This window comes from Lynx rufus, unplaced genomic scaffold, assembly GCF_022079265.1.
Source record: "Lynx rufus isolate CCGP_SWC_20201006 ecotype Redwood Valley unplaced genomic scaffold, mLynRuf1.p SCAF_3, whole genome shotgun sequence".
NCBI lineage: Eukaryota > Metazoa > Chordata > Mammalia > Carnivora > Felidae > Lynx > Lynx rufus.
In genome coordinates this window covers 92,510,486-92,523,986 of record NW_025814845.1, presented here as the reverse complement: position 1 = coordinate 92,523,986, position 13,501 = coordinate 92,510,486, and the positions used below count along the sequence as shown (strand labels likewise).

General features: G+C 35.2%; 1 protein-coding gene across 12 annotated transcripts in view; it reads left to right on the top strand.

Annotated features, from left to right (window-relative positions):
* Positions 1-13,501, top strand: part of CAMK2D (calcium/calmodulin dependent protein kinase II delta) — a 320,398-nt gene that overhangs the window by 271,059 nt on the left and 35,838 nt on the right. For 9 of the 12 annotated variants that reach the window (XM_047091617.1, XM_047091615.1, XM_047091616.1 and 6 more), the window contains one exon: positions 6,473-6,521. In XM_047091617.1, the coding sequence (XP_046947573.1) occupies positions 6,473-6,521 (49 nt within the window). Of the gene's footprint in view, positions 1-1,985; positions 2,046-4,062; positions 4,105-6,472; positions 6,522-13,501 lie in introns of all 12 variants that reach the window. The other 3 variants (XM_047091625.1, XM_047091626.1, XM_047091624.1) reach the window with 2 other exon arrangements.

Here is a 13,501-nt window from a genome sequence, read left to right as displayed (position 1 = left end):
GATGTTTGCCGTGCCTGATAATAAAGGACGGCTCATCTAGGCAGAATGGCCTTCAGTTGGAAGACATGATGGTGTGTGTATGCTGTGTACCTATGTGTGGCGGGCATGTGTTGTGTGTGTGTGTCTGTACACATGTTTGTGCAGAGAAGTATGTGTGCATAGGTGTGCATGTGTGACATTTTCACCGAAAGAAATCAGTTCTTCACAACCATTCTAGAAAACAATTAAGTCTCTTACTTCAAAATAGAAATAAAAGTATATCAGTATATTCCTCTTATATTTTTGCATCCACTGATACAGACTGAATGTAGCATATTAAATATATATGATACTTCAATTGTAAGTGCCTCAGCTCATTTGATAAGAAGTCAGCTGTGTTTTGCCGCACACTTTTCCTGACAGGAAGTGATTTGTGCGTGCATACCTCCTCTTTTATCATGTATTTCATACTAATATAAATACTAATTTTTGATCCTTCTTTAATTCCATTATTTCTTATCTCTTTCTGGCTGTTGCAAAAATTTGATGTTAAATTCTGTGAGCTTTTATTTAAAGAAAAATTTTAGACTATCTGCAAGATAGAGATTGATGATTTAACCTTTAAAGAGTTTTTCAGTAAAGGGCACAAAATTTTTTCTCTTTTCCTGCATGCCACAGAGCACAGTGTTGTATCTTATTTGAATAATACTGATACTAAATAATCACACAAACGTGAATGAATAGAAAAACAGAATATTACATACCTAAATTAATTTCTTTAACCTTCTATCTTCTTCTCAGTGCTGGTATCAGTATGATATACAGGTATAAAATACAAAAGAAAAAAAAACTTCCAGAAAGTGCAATTAACTGGGTGTAATTGCTTATGAACTTATTTGGTATTCATTTCTTTCATGCAGTATGATTTTCTCTTTGAGGCCCTTAAGAACATTTATACTAAAATTATGGGATGTGTTCCTTTAGATAATAATATGTAAAAAAAAATACATAGATAATGGAGTATAAGAGAATGAATGTTAATTTATATTTCTCTTTGGTAGCCATAATGTAAGTTACCATGCATGAGTTTAAATGAATGTGATTACTTTTTAGTTTTGATTCTTTAGCACCCAAGCTCAATTGTAATTTCAAGTTGCCACTTGTCTACAAAGAGTTTTCTCTGTGGACCCATTGTAATACTTATTGACTCTCTGAGTTACTTTCACAGTGTGGCTTCCATTGTGATATGGTCTTTCTTTAAGGTCAACCCAACTATGTTAAAGGAAGGGAATGATCTTACCAGATATAAGCTTCAACAGCGGTAACACTGTGATGGAAGACATGGTGTTTCCCTCTCACACAATTGTGAAAAATAATTTTTTTTACGTTCAATATAGTAAAGAGTTCAGTTTGGTCATTTATAATGGAAGATGTGTTTTTTTAAAGGAAGCCCAGACTTATTATTTTAAAAAATTACATTACAAAGCCAGCATTTCATCAGAGATCTAAGTTTTTAATTGAATACCTATGTAGCAAAGTGACGATGGCTTCCCAGAGAGAGACAGTCTATGTGTGACTTCAGGAACAAGAATAAAATGGGGAAAAAAAATGAAAAAAAAAAAAAGGAATGTATTCATAACAGTGAACAATTGGAAGCTGGGAAACAGAATCCAACCTGAAGAGTATGAAAATGTTTATATTTATTTCATACTCTGGAACTTGATTTGAGCTCCACTGAAGCAGTTCTTTGTTGGCTAAGGTGGCACAGCCAAAGCAGCCAAGTCTGTTTTACATTCCACCATCACAGATGCGGTCCTAGCCTGTGTGTGACCATCAGAGACTGGAATTGATTATCATTCCCATCAAGCATCACTGTGTCTTTCATGTTCATCTTCAGTGGCTCTTTATTTTCATGTCTATATCTCCATATAGACATGCTGCATATAGAGACATTGGCTACCAAGGGGTTTAAGGCGTCTCTGTTTCTATTTTCTGCATACCTACAGATAAACAACAAAGCCAACGTGGTAACCAGCCCCAAAGAAAATATTCCTACCCCGGCGCTGGTATACCTGGACTCTTTGTAACCCTTCTTGAGTTCTTTACTGTTTTTTGTTGTTTCTCTCATTTGCTTTCACTATATAGATACATATATATATGTATATATATACGTATATAAACATTTTGTTGGGTTTTGTTTTGCTTTCGAAGATACAAAAAACTTTCATTTCACTTTTTTTTTTCTTTTTGTTAAGGTAGTTGCCAAGCAGTGTGTTTCTAACATGAGATGATCTCATTTCATTGTTGAACATTATTCTGATAGCTGTGGTCTCTGTAGTTGAAATTGTTGCATGCTGCCTTAGAAATACAGTAGAATGCGCTTTGGTTGCTCTTAGCTCTTCTTCTGATGATAGCTCTAGATTATGCAAACAATGGTTTCCTCCTTTCATGACACAAATATTGACATCAAGGAGAGCTAAGGGGATTATTGCTAGACAACAGTAAATGTAGACCTTATTCAGAGCTACCGTTTCCCTCTCATTAAAACACAGCAGGGCTTTGTAAGACCTCACTTTCTGAGATAAAGAGGCATTGGGCAGTTTGAAGCTTTTTGTTTGTTGTATTTTAAATTATCACTGTTTCACTTTAATCCAAAGAATGAAATGTATAGCATAGGACTTTGAATTGTCAGGGAGAAAGCGGTTTTGTCCATTTTAATCACATTCACACTGTTTACAACTAAATCATTTTAATACTTTGAGGCAGTGTTACATAAAAGTCAAGATTTGAATGCTGCCCTTCAGTACTCTGAGTTCCATAATATTTTGCTCAAATTATTCCATATTTTGATTTAGGGTTTTCTGAAATAGTTCTGATTTTTGACTGTCCTCTATAGTATTATCTTAAATGAATAAAACATACTAAGGGATTACTTCACTTGGGTTAACCAGAAGGGTCAATTTGAAAACATTTAAAGGAAAAGGACACATCAAGGTAGCAGGTTATCTATGAGTTAAAAAGTTCTGTGGATCACCCCTCTGGCCAGAGAAAGGAAGAAGGGAAGCAGTAAATACGTTCTTTACGTGTTGCAGCACAAAGGTGGTAAAGAGGAGGGTCTAAAGGACAGAGAGCTCTCAGAGTAGGAGAAAACTCTCAATGGGCTGCAGTAACTCTCAGTTACCACATCATGCAATGAAAGTGCCAAGCATGCCAATGATATATGGACACTGAATCTTTGTCAACATCAGTCATTTGACTGTTATTTTCCACTTGGGAATATTTCTTCAAGTCTCTGGTAGAAAGCAGAAAGGAAAAATGTTCTCTTCTTGGAAAAGCATGACTTCACAAGCAAATCTGTAAATGTAGTTTATAAAGCTGAAATTTCATTTAGGAATGGACTCACATGGCATTTAACAGCAATATGTCTCAAATTATAGTGATTATGGGATTAGTTCTAGAATCCTTTAAATGAACCTTTTAAATATTCCGCAGAGTTTCATGTGGACTTTCAAATACACTCCTTAGGATAACCTTTTCTTAAGCATGGGACAGTGTTCTCGATTTTCCAAGAGTATTTATCTGTGTATTAACTATACACTATTAACTATAGTGATGGCACCATAATCAATTCTTAAGGCAATACATCTGGAAAAAAATCCTCACAAAGAATTCAAGATTATTTTAAAGAGTTCTAATCTCTAGTGTCCTTGGTCAGTTTTTTATAGGACAAACATTAACAGGCTACTCACTCAAGAAGAAAGGAAAGCTCTATCTGGTATAGGACTTTGTGAAACAGTGAGTGCCTCTTTAGGTCTCCAAACTTCAAAGCCTTGTCTGTTTACTGATTGCGAATAAGGTCTTTTGCATGCTGCTGCTGGGTACTGAGATATCCTATCTCATGGGCTCACCAGGGAGATCTTTCATCAGTGATCTTGTCACTGCTACCTCTGACAGTAGTTAACATTGCTTAAGCTCTTGTCACTAGTTAGTTGTGTCAGCTGGCTCACTCTGCTCTGTCCTCACACTAGTAAGAATGTACTTACCAATGCGAACTGTTTCTTTCTCTATTTTGTTCTCACTCAGGAGCCCCAAACTACTGTTATCCACAACCCTGATGGAAACAAGGTATTCAGAAAGAATCAACATCATCTTGCTTTAATAAGATCACACATTTCATCAAATATCCAAAGCAAAAATAATTCATTATTTAAACATGGGAAAGAAAATTTTGACCCTTTTTCTACCACAATTTTTTTTCTGGGACCTAATTTATCTAGAATTTTATCCATGTTTCTTTCAAAACAAAAATGAATGACATCCTGAAAGAGAAATGAATGGTACTATTAGTCAATGAGACTGGGGTTAAGCAAAGTCTTTATGTCAAGATGACTGTGTATCTTAAGCAATTCCATCTGGTCTTTTTATTTTCTTCTCCATGACTGTTTGTGCATTGTACTTTAGATATATTCTGCATGAAATTTTATAATTTCTTGCTATGTCATTTCACTGTCTTCAAAAAAAAGTCAACTTGAGTTCATAGGTGTCTGTTTAAATTTAATGTTGCTTTTGAGTTTTATTCTGTCGTATTGTGCTTTTTCTGTTAATTCTCTGTTGTTGGTGTTGTTTCTGTTGTTTGGCATGAAACTGAGGATATCAGGGAGTTTAACTTCTTATGAAATGTTTGTTTTGTTGAATTATATGCATTTCAATAACAGATATCTAGTGACAGTCTGAAGAAGACTGTAACATTTTTTGTCTGTTGTTGATTGTGTAGCATGTTAACTGAATAATAGTACCTGTATACATGTTTATAGGATAAAAGGAGACATTTTCTGAATGTATTCCATGTTTCCTGTTTATTAATTCTCATTGTGTGTCTAAAAGGAAAAAATATACTTCATCAGATTTTTTCTCAGATATCAAATATATTCATGGGTCCAACTTCTCCTTACTCTTATCAGCAATGTTTATTAGATAACACATTTCCTCTGGTTTAACATTTATTGGATCAATATTAAAATCATTAAAGTAAAACTCAAGTATACTTTAATATGAGATGTGTTTTATGTTCATGACACTTAAAATATTTTAAGTCCCTAAATGACTTGAACTAGACAGGAAGGAGAATCATATAGGAGAACAATTTTTTTTTTTTAATATCATTAGTAAATGAAAGACCGAGCATAACAGCTGGAGTGGATACTTCAATAGTTCTAGCTATATCATTTGTAAGAGTTGCTGCATGACATTTCTTGCTTACATGAATTAATTTATTTCTACAGTGCATGGGTTTACCTCCATCGTGAGTTTAAATTTGAACACTTAGGTCACATTAAGAAACGCATGAAGACTCTGCTTTGGTTTTGTGTGTATGGAGAGTCTGGATACACCTTTAATTAGTCTGTCCCTTTGGTTTAAATATTACATATGCTATTTATATAAATTGATTGCTTTTTTGAATATTGAACCTCTAAAAGGACACTGATTGGTATTTCCATCATTTTCCAAAATCTGTTTTTCATCACTGAACACATAGATCTCGATTGGAGGTTTGTTTCTAATTTCTTTCAGCTCTAGCCCTTAACCATTTCAAGTAGAAAATTGTGTTTTTTTATGAATACTACTAAATTTCTTTGCTAGAAAATATTTTATTGGTACGTTATTAATGGAAAAATTTATGAACCCATTGTAAGAAACTGTATCTTAATATTGGCAGTTACAGTGTCCTTTTAAGTGTGCTCATTAGCCTTCAACTTCATTTGTAGTTTTACAAAGAGATAGCTTTGTCTTTCCACTATGGGAGCAGGCTTCTTATCAATAACAGCCAGTTTCTAATTTAGAAATGGATGAAAAAAATCTGATTGTCCTTTAAAAAGTAAATTATTCATATAATTCTATTGTGCTGATCACAAACATAGAAATTCTTGTTAAAAGTAATTTCAGTATAACTCAGCTTAGGGCCCCCAGCTTCTTCATCAAATGATGCAATGAAATGCTTTCTGTCTCTACGTAGGAGTAGGACAAATAGGCTGTGAATTCAGTGCTTGATATAGTGCCTTATACAAAGAAAGGATTATTTACTGATTAATTAGGAATAGAAATTGTTCTATTTTAGGGTCAAATTCAGAAGGCCAATATATGCAATTTCTGATAGCTACATAGAAAAAGCACACCTGATCAGGCACCGTAACCAAAGATGGCCTAACACAGCTCTTAAAATAAGTTGCATACTTTGGCTGCTTCTACAAATAACCCAGATTTTTCCTGCTTCAGAGATTAGGCCACCAGAGTACTCCCTTTTTGAAATGTTTTCAGCATTTGCCATTTTATTTCTATCAAAACCACATAATGTATTTGTCCATCTGCATGTCAATATACGTGCACAGCCTGCTGAAGAACTTTGCATGATATGTACATCACTTGCCAATTTTAAGAAGAATAAAAATGAAGTTATCCATTGTTTGCAACTTAACACATGTTTTCTTCTCAACAGGAGTCAACTGAGAGTTCAAATACAACAATTGAGGATGAAGATGTGAAAGGTATGATTACATTAGAAATGGAAAATCCTAACTTGGAGTTTCATATATATCAGAAAAAAAATTATTTCAAATAACTAATAAGTTCAGGAACTAGGCCTATTCTAAGACACAAAAGTAATTTTCTTTTAAAAGTATACTACTATTTTGATTATATGTATTGATTTTGTCAATTTTTTCACATATTCTTTTCTCTGTCTTGAAATAGAGACAAATGTGGTATATTTGAGCACATTGTGATTTTAACTACTAATGATGGTTTGAGGACATAATATCAAATTGTAAATGTGTCAGTCAAAAGGTACTATAAAATGTACATCTATGTCTAGAAAACAGCTTATCTTCAAGAATAGAGTATGAAAAGAACCATTTTTAAAAACCTTTCATGGTCTTGGTGAATTTCAATGGAATTTCACATTCGGCAGCCTTTTTATCCTAGGTTTTTGTGCACTTTCCTAATATATTCTTGACCTCCATTCACTTCAATTACCCAGGTTCTTTTAGAAATATAAATGAGCCATTGCCAGCATTTCTGTGGACATCTCACTGCCTATGCACACATATACTAAACACACTTTTTACCTCTTTTTTGTCTCATGGCTGTTTTAGGAGTGTTAATTTTGCTTCAGTTGCTCTCATAGTTTTGTGTTCTCATTTTTGTGATTCCATGTATGTAACTACTAATTCTACCAGCCACTTGTCTAGAAGCCATTCCAAAAAAGAATGGTAACAATAGGGTGTTTAAAAAGTATTAAAGGATGTATTAAAGGAAAATAAGTATAAACCAAATTCAGAGAAATGATTCATCAGATAGTTAAACATTATTTGGAAAGATTACCCAACAGTGTCAACATGGGCTTTAATTCTGTAGGTGGCATTAGTAAGACATGGTCTTGGATAACTGTATTATTCATGTTGTAGAAAGAAAGAAGCTGGAAATTCTCAGGTCAGGGAGACATCTAGGCAATTGAGGAAATAAAAATACCTATAAACCACAAGTTGCCAGTCACCTATGCTGACTTTTCCTCTTTGGTTGAATAGAACAGCTGATTCTATTAAAGTGTACTCTCTATTTATATTTTAGTGCACTGACCTAAGTCTGCTAGAGGTAGTCGGTCATTTTTTTTCTTTTTACAGTGGAAAGGTGGAGAGCTGTGTGGAGGACATTGTTCAGTAGGTCTATTCATCTCACTCTTGCCCCTGAGCTAAAATTTGAACACAAGTAATTTTATGAATCATTGATGCCAGTCGCATTAGATAAAGAGATTTTTTTTAACCAAATAAGCAGATACCCCATTTAGCTTTATCAGTGATTCAGAAAGCATCATCTTTGTAAGTTGGATTCATTAGCTCTTTCAGCCAAGCAAAATGTTTATATGACTTTATACATTCTTCTCTTGGGCAAGAATCAGAGAGGGGAAATAAAGTGGCATTAGCCACTAGAGAGACTGAATCTTTAAACAGCTGAATGATATTAGAATAACAACACCTCGGTATGTGTAGTTCATCCTAATAAACCTATTCCTTGGTGATCACAAGCAGGGTTTTAATAAGCAGTCTTTCTCACCTGAATTTGACTCTTTACTAGGTTTTGGTTTAGGATGATCGGTATTAATCCTATGTAAATATCAACATGTAAACAGAATCTCACCTTATAGTTTATATTTTTGATGAAATAAAATTATATCAGCACTTCTCAGAAAACTGTTCTCTTCAAATCACAACAACGATATTGATTTCATGTTGTCCCTGGGATCTCACAAATTGAGTTAGTATTTGTCTTTATGGTTACATGCTGAGACTATACATAGCAAATGTTAGAGCAATTAAGCATGATACTGAGATGGAGAGAAATGTCCAGTTGATTACTGAGCCCAAAGTGCTTTGGTTTATTTCCTTGAATTCAATAACTAAGTTATTTAAGTTTCTGCTTAATTCTCCTTGTGTGGATGTGGCCACAGAGTCACAGATATAACACATTAGGCATCATTTGTATGCTCTGTAAGACCCACACAGCTCTTTGGTGGCTAACATTCTTTTAATATTGAATAATATAAGAAACCTTTCGGAATAGAAGACACTTTAAGAAATCACCCAGGCCATGATTCTGACTACAAGACAGGTGGCATATAAATTGTCACATATATTTTTAATGTAGTTATTGTGCTAGTGATATGCTTGTGTGGGAATCTCTTCATTAATCAGTACACAGGCCTTCAGAAAGACCCTAATTGATTTCTTCATTTGTACAACCATGTTCTTTTTCTCTTTACCTCAGAGTTTGCTATAGCTATGAGTAGTTTGGTAGAGAATATTTATTGAGCAGCTTTGTTAGAACCCAAATTTACCTGTATATCTAAGCTCTAAGAACTCAGAAAGCCCATCAGTTATATAACCTGACCAAAGCCACACCCTCTCTATAAAACCATATCCTTTCTACAAAATTGGGTGTCTTTCTTCCCACATACACTTGACAATAACTTTGTTATCAGGGTAAAACACTAGACTTTTCAACATATTCTCAAATGCATAATCTCCCAGCACACTCCTGCATGCAGTCACATGTTCCATCCATTCCTGGTGGCTGTCCCACCTAACACCAGCACCTAGACTTGCATTGTTTCATGGTGGCATATCATCCCTAGAATACTACAGCACATGCTTCCCATGCCAGTGTAGTGCACATTCTGTCCACTCCCCAAGGACCAACCTGGCAGTGACAGTTGTACACCCTCTCTACTGTAAAGGAACATAGTGGGGACTATTAACACATCGTGGTGACCTAGCCAAAGGAAGAAATGAGGTTAAACCAATGGCAGAATACCTTTTTCTGGCCTTCTGAAGGTGGCGGGGGGTGGGGGGTGGGGGGGGGGCGCGGAGAGGGTAGATAGGCTAACTGCTCTTAAAGAAGGTGGGAGGTAGAAGTCATAGTAGATTGGTAGTCCTTCACATTCAGGAAAACCTAGAGCATCTAGAAAGCCAGGATTTTGAAAAGATCATTTTCTTTGAGCTATCCTTATTAGTTTCTGTTCAAAATGGCCTTTGGTTTTCAAAAGGCCCCAATCTGTGTGTTATTCTTGAGCTGTATCTAGGCTACCTCAGTTTCTTCATTCAGCAAGTATTTTTTTGAATGCCTACTGTTTGCCTGAGCTCCACATCTTTTGGTGAACTAGTCTTATTCAAGAGCTTTCAGCAACTCAGAGTCAAGACATTCTTTACGCTTTACGTAAAGCTTTTATGCTATGATTTAGGCTGTTTCTCTCGTTTAATTCAATAAATATAAAGAAAATATGCTTTAAAAAGTGAGACCCAAGAAAAATGGTATTTTATATCTAAAAGTCATTTTACTTTTCATTTTTTAAAAAACCTTCAGCATTTAGTTACAACCATAACATTTCCCTTCCCAAGCTCAAGGTCATCCTAAGGAATTTGCATTCTTTTACAACTCTTCTTTACAAAAGCTTCTCAAGTTTGCTGTTTTCTCTCCCCAAGGCAATGTGGACTTCCTAGTGTGGATTTTTTGAGCCCTTCCCTAATTTTGTCCTATATTCAAAACCGAATATTATCTTTAATGCTATGTCTGTAAACTCATCAGGAAACTCAGTGTAATGGAAGGACACTATTGGCTTAAAAATAAAGAGGGGTCTTAATGAGGCATAGTTATTACTACCCAAAAACAAACAAAATAAGTTTTCCTATTAGAGTTTACTGGTGTTCTCAAAATATGAATTTTTTAGGTCTAAAATTATTGAAGTAGTCGTTCCATTTTGAATACATTTCTAGTAAAACATTTTCGTTAATTTAAGGTGTTAAAAACAGCTATCATCATTGGCCTTTAATCAGTAGATGGCAACACTAACAGTGAAGCTCTCTAAGAGTATGGATGTCCTTAAAGCCAGTGATATATAGTAATGGTCCTCTCAGCACTGTCTACATTTGAAGACTGTCCTTTGGTTTGTGGCTGTAGCCAGTTTGCAGGGCCTGTCACTGTATGCCACAATTTCTCTCCACCTCATAACCTGCCCGACACCATTGCTCAGAGTCAGCTACTTCTTCCTGATGGGTATGCATCGGTTTGGTCCATCTGCTGCTCTTTCCCAGAGTTCCAGAGTTGCGTGACACATGTCGAAGTTGGGCTCCTCTGTGCCCTTATGTCATTTCTGTTATTCACCCTGCTTCCAGCATCTCATTACATTGAGCAGCTGCTTGGATCTCTTGCTGCATTTCATCTTTCTTGTGGGTCTAGACCATAGGAGTTCTGTACAGCAAGCAGAAATGTATCGCTATCAGCCTGTGTGTGGGGACTTCATTCTAGTTTATCGTCTTTTTCCTTTTGCCGAAAAATAGATGATGACAATGAACTTGCATAGAATGTTTGCAGAAGGCCCAGTTAAGGGCAAGGGTGTTGACACCTTTATCACTTGAATGGGGCCTGGCATTTGAGGACATCTGGATTTCAAAGTCTTGGCTACTCTACACAATCACTTGATTAATGAGCTTTTTGTGTATGTCTTTGTAAATGTGTACATTAGTGGACAATGTGATAACTAAATACTCAGATTCAACTATTCTTAAGTTATCTTTTCAACAGAAGACTGTCATTGCTGGGTAGGATTCCCTGAGGCAGATGGTCAGGTGATGCCAATCTTCCTCAGATTCCCCTGCAGTAACTCAGCACTTGTCTTACATGCTTTTCTCCCTTCAAGCGAGTCTGCAAATCAAGAAACTTCTGGTTATTTTATTTAAGAACCTTTGATAATTGTGTCATTCCATTAGGTTAAAAGTGTCTTAGATGATCTGTAATGCAGTGCATAATAACTTCTTTCAGGTTTCTAATCCAAAATTTGATTTTTAGAAGGGTTTATTTAGAAAAATTCATGTCTGTATGTGTGTATCTTCCTGTCGATCCTTTAACTTTTAAATCAGGATCAATAACTTATAGAACTGATGCAGAATTTATTCTGCTCTACCACCAATATAAAATAACTTCATTTTCTCTTTATTGTTCTTTTTGACATTCCTTTGTTTTACCTCCGTACTCATTCATAATTTCTCATTTAGTCTTTGCCTTCTGCTATGTTTGTATCTTAAATTTGTCAGTGACAGCCTCAGCCTTCTTTAGCCATGCCGGCAAAATACAGGATCAAAACCACTGCCAACTCTAGCTTAAAACAAAGTCCTAAATCGAAAGGAACAAAACCAATAAAAACATGTAACCATTCATTTCATCATTAGGAAAACACAGGCTCGTTCTATGTTAATAGATTTTCACCATTCAAAGTTTCTATAAATGGCTTTCTTAGAAAGTTTGCAAAACCCTGTATACACCTTTAGAAAACAATGGAGCATTATTTTATTAAATAATGCATAAATTCTAAATCATGTATGTTCTAAGACTCCTCCTACCTTAATTTTTGGATTCTTTTTTTTTTAAGGTTAAAATATTGTGTTTACAAAACGTGCTTTTCATAATGTTTATATAGAGACTGGGCTACAGGTTTAGCATTTTTACGGACAAAGCGTTGTGACATAGAAAACAGATTAATGTATGGCATTTTGGCCAGGTTTGGCTCTCCCATAAGAAAAAATAGGGTAATTTATTCTAACATACTTTTCTAATACTCATATTTAAAATGACCACCAAGGATCCATATCAGGGCACAACTTGTTAGCTAAATTAACAATTGCCCTTCAGAATTGAAACCTAAAAATATTTGCTAATTGCTGTATTTTTTTGTATATTATTCCTTGAAAACAGATAAACTCCTGTTTATATTTTATTTTTACATTCACTTTATTTTAGTATTTTTAATGTTATTTTATTTTCATTCAGGTATAGTTAACATACAGTGTTATATTAGTTTCAGGTATAAAATACAGTGATCCAATACCTCCATACGTTACCCAGTGCTTATCATGACAAGTGCCCTCCTTAATCCCCATCACCTATTTCACGCATTCCCCCACCCAGCTCCCCTCTGGTGACCATTAGTTTGTTCTCTATAATTAAGTCTGTTTCCTGGTTTGTCTCTCCCCCTGACCTTTCTCTCTCTCCCTCTTTTTCCTTCCTTTGCTTGTTTGTTTCATTTCTTAAACCTCAAATATGAGTGAAATCATATGGTTATTTGTCTTTCTCTGACTTGCCTTGTGCAAAAGTGTTTTCGTTTGATGTAGTCCTGATAGTTTAGTTTTGCTTTTATTTCCTGTGCCTCAGGAGACATGTGTAGAAAAATGTTGCTATGTGGATGGAATTGGAAGGTATTATGCCGAGTGAAATAAATCAGCCATAGAAGGACAGATATCATATATTTGCACTCATATGTGGATCTTGAGAAACAAGAGAAGACCGTGGGAAAACGGAAGGAAAAAAAAATAGTTACAAAAGAGAGGGAAGGAAGCAAACCATAAGAGACTTTTAAATACAGAGAACAAACTGAGGGTGGATGGGGGGGTGGGGTGGAGAGGGGAAATGGGTGATGGGCATTGAGGAGGGCACTTGTTGGGATGAGCACTGGGTGTTGTATGTAAGTGACGAACCACAGGAATCTACCCCAAAAACCTAGAGCACACTTTACACACTGTATGTTAGCCAATTTGACGATCAATCAATCAATCAATCAATAGAAATTTTGGACAAAAAAAAAAAAATATTGCTATGGCCAATCTCAGAGACATTACTGCCAGGATGTTTATGGCTTCAGGTCTCACATTTAGGTCTTTAATCCATTTTGAGTTTATTTTTGTGTATGGTTTAAGAAAGTGGCCAAGTTTCATTCTTTTGCATGTTGCTGTCCAGTTTTCCCAACACCATTTGTTGAAGAGACTGTTTTTTTCCCCCATTGGATATTCTTTCTTGCTTTGTTGAAGATTAGTTAATCATATAATTGTGGGTTCATTTCCGGGTTTTCTGTTCTATTCCATAGATCTGAGTGTCTCTTTTTGTGCCAGTACCATACTGTTTTGACTACTGTAGCTTTGTAATA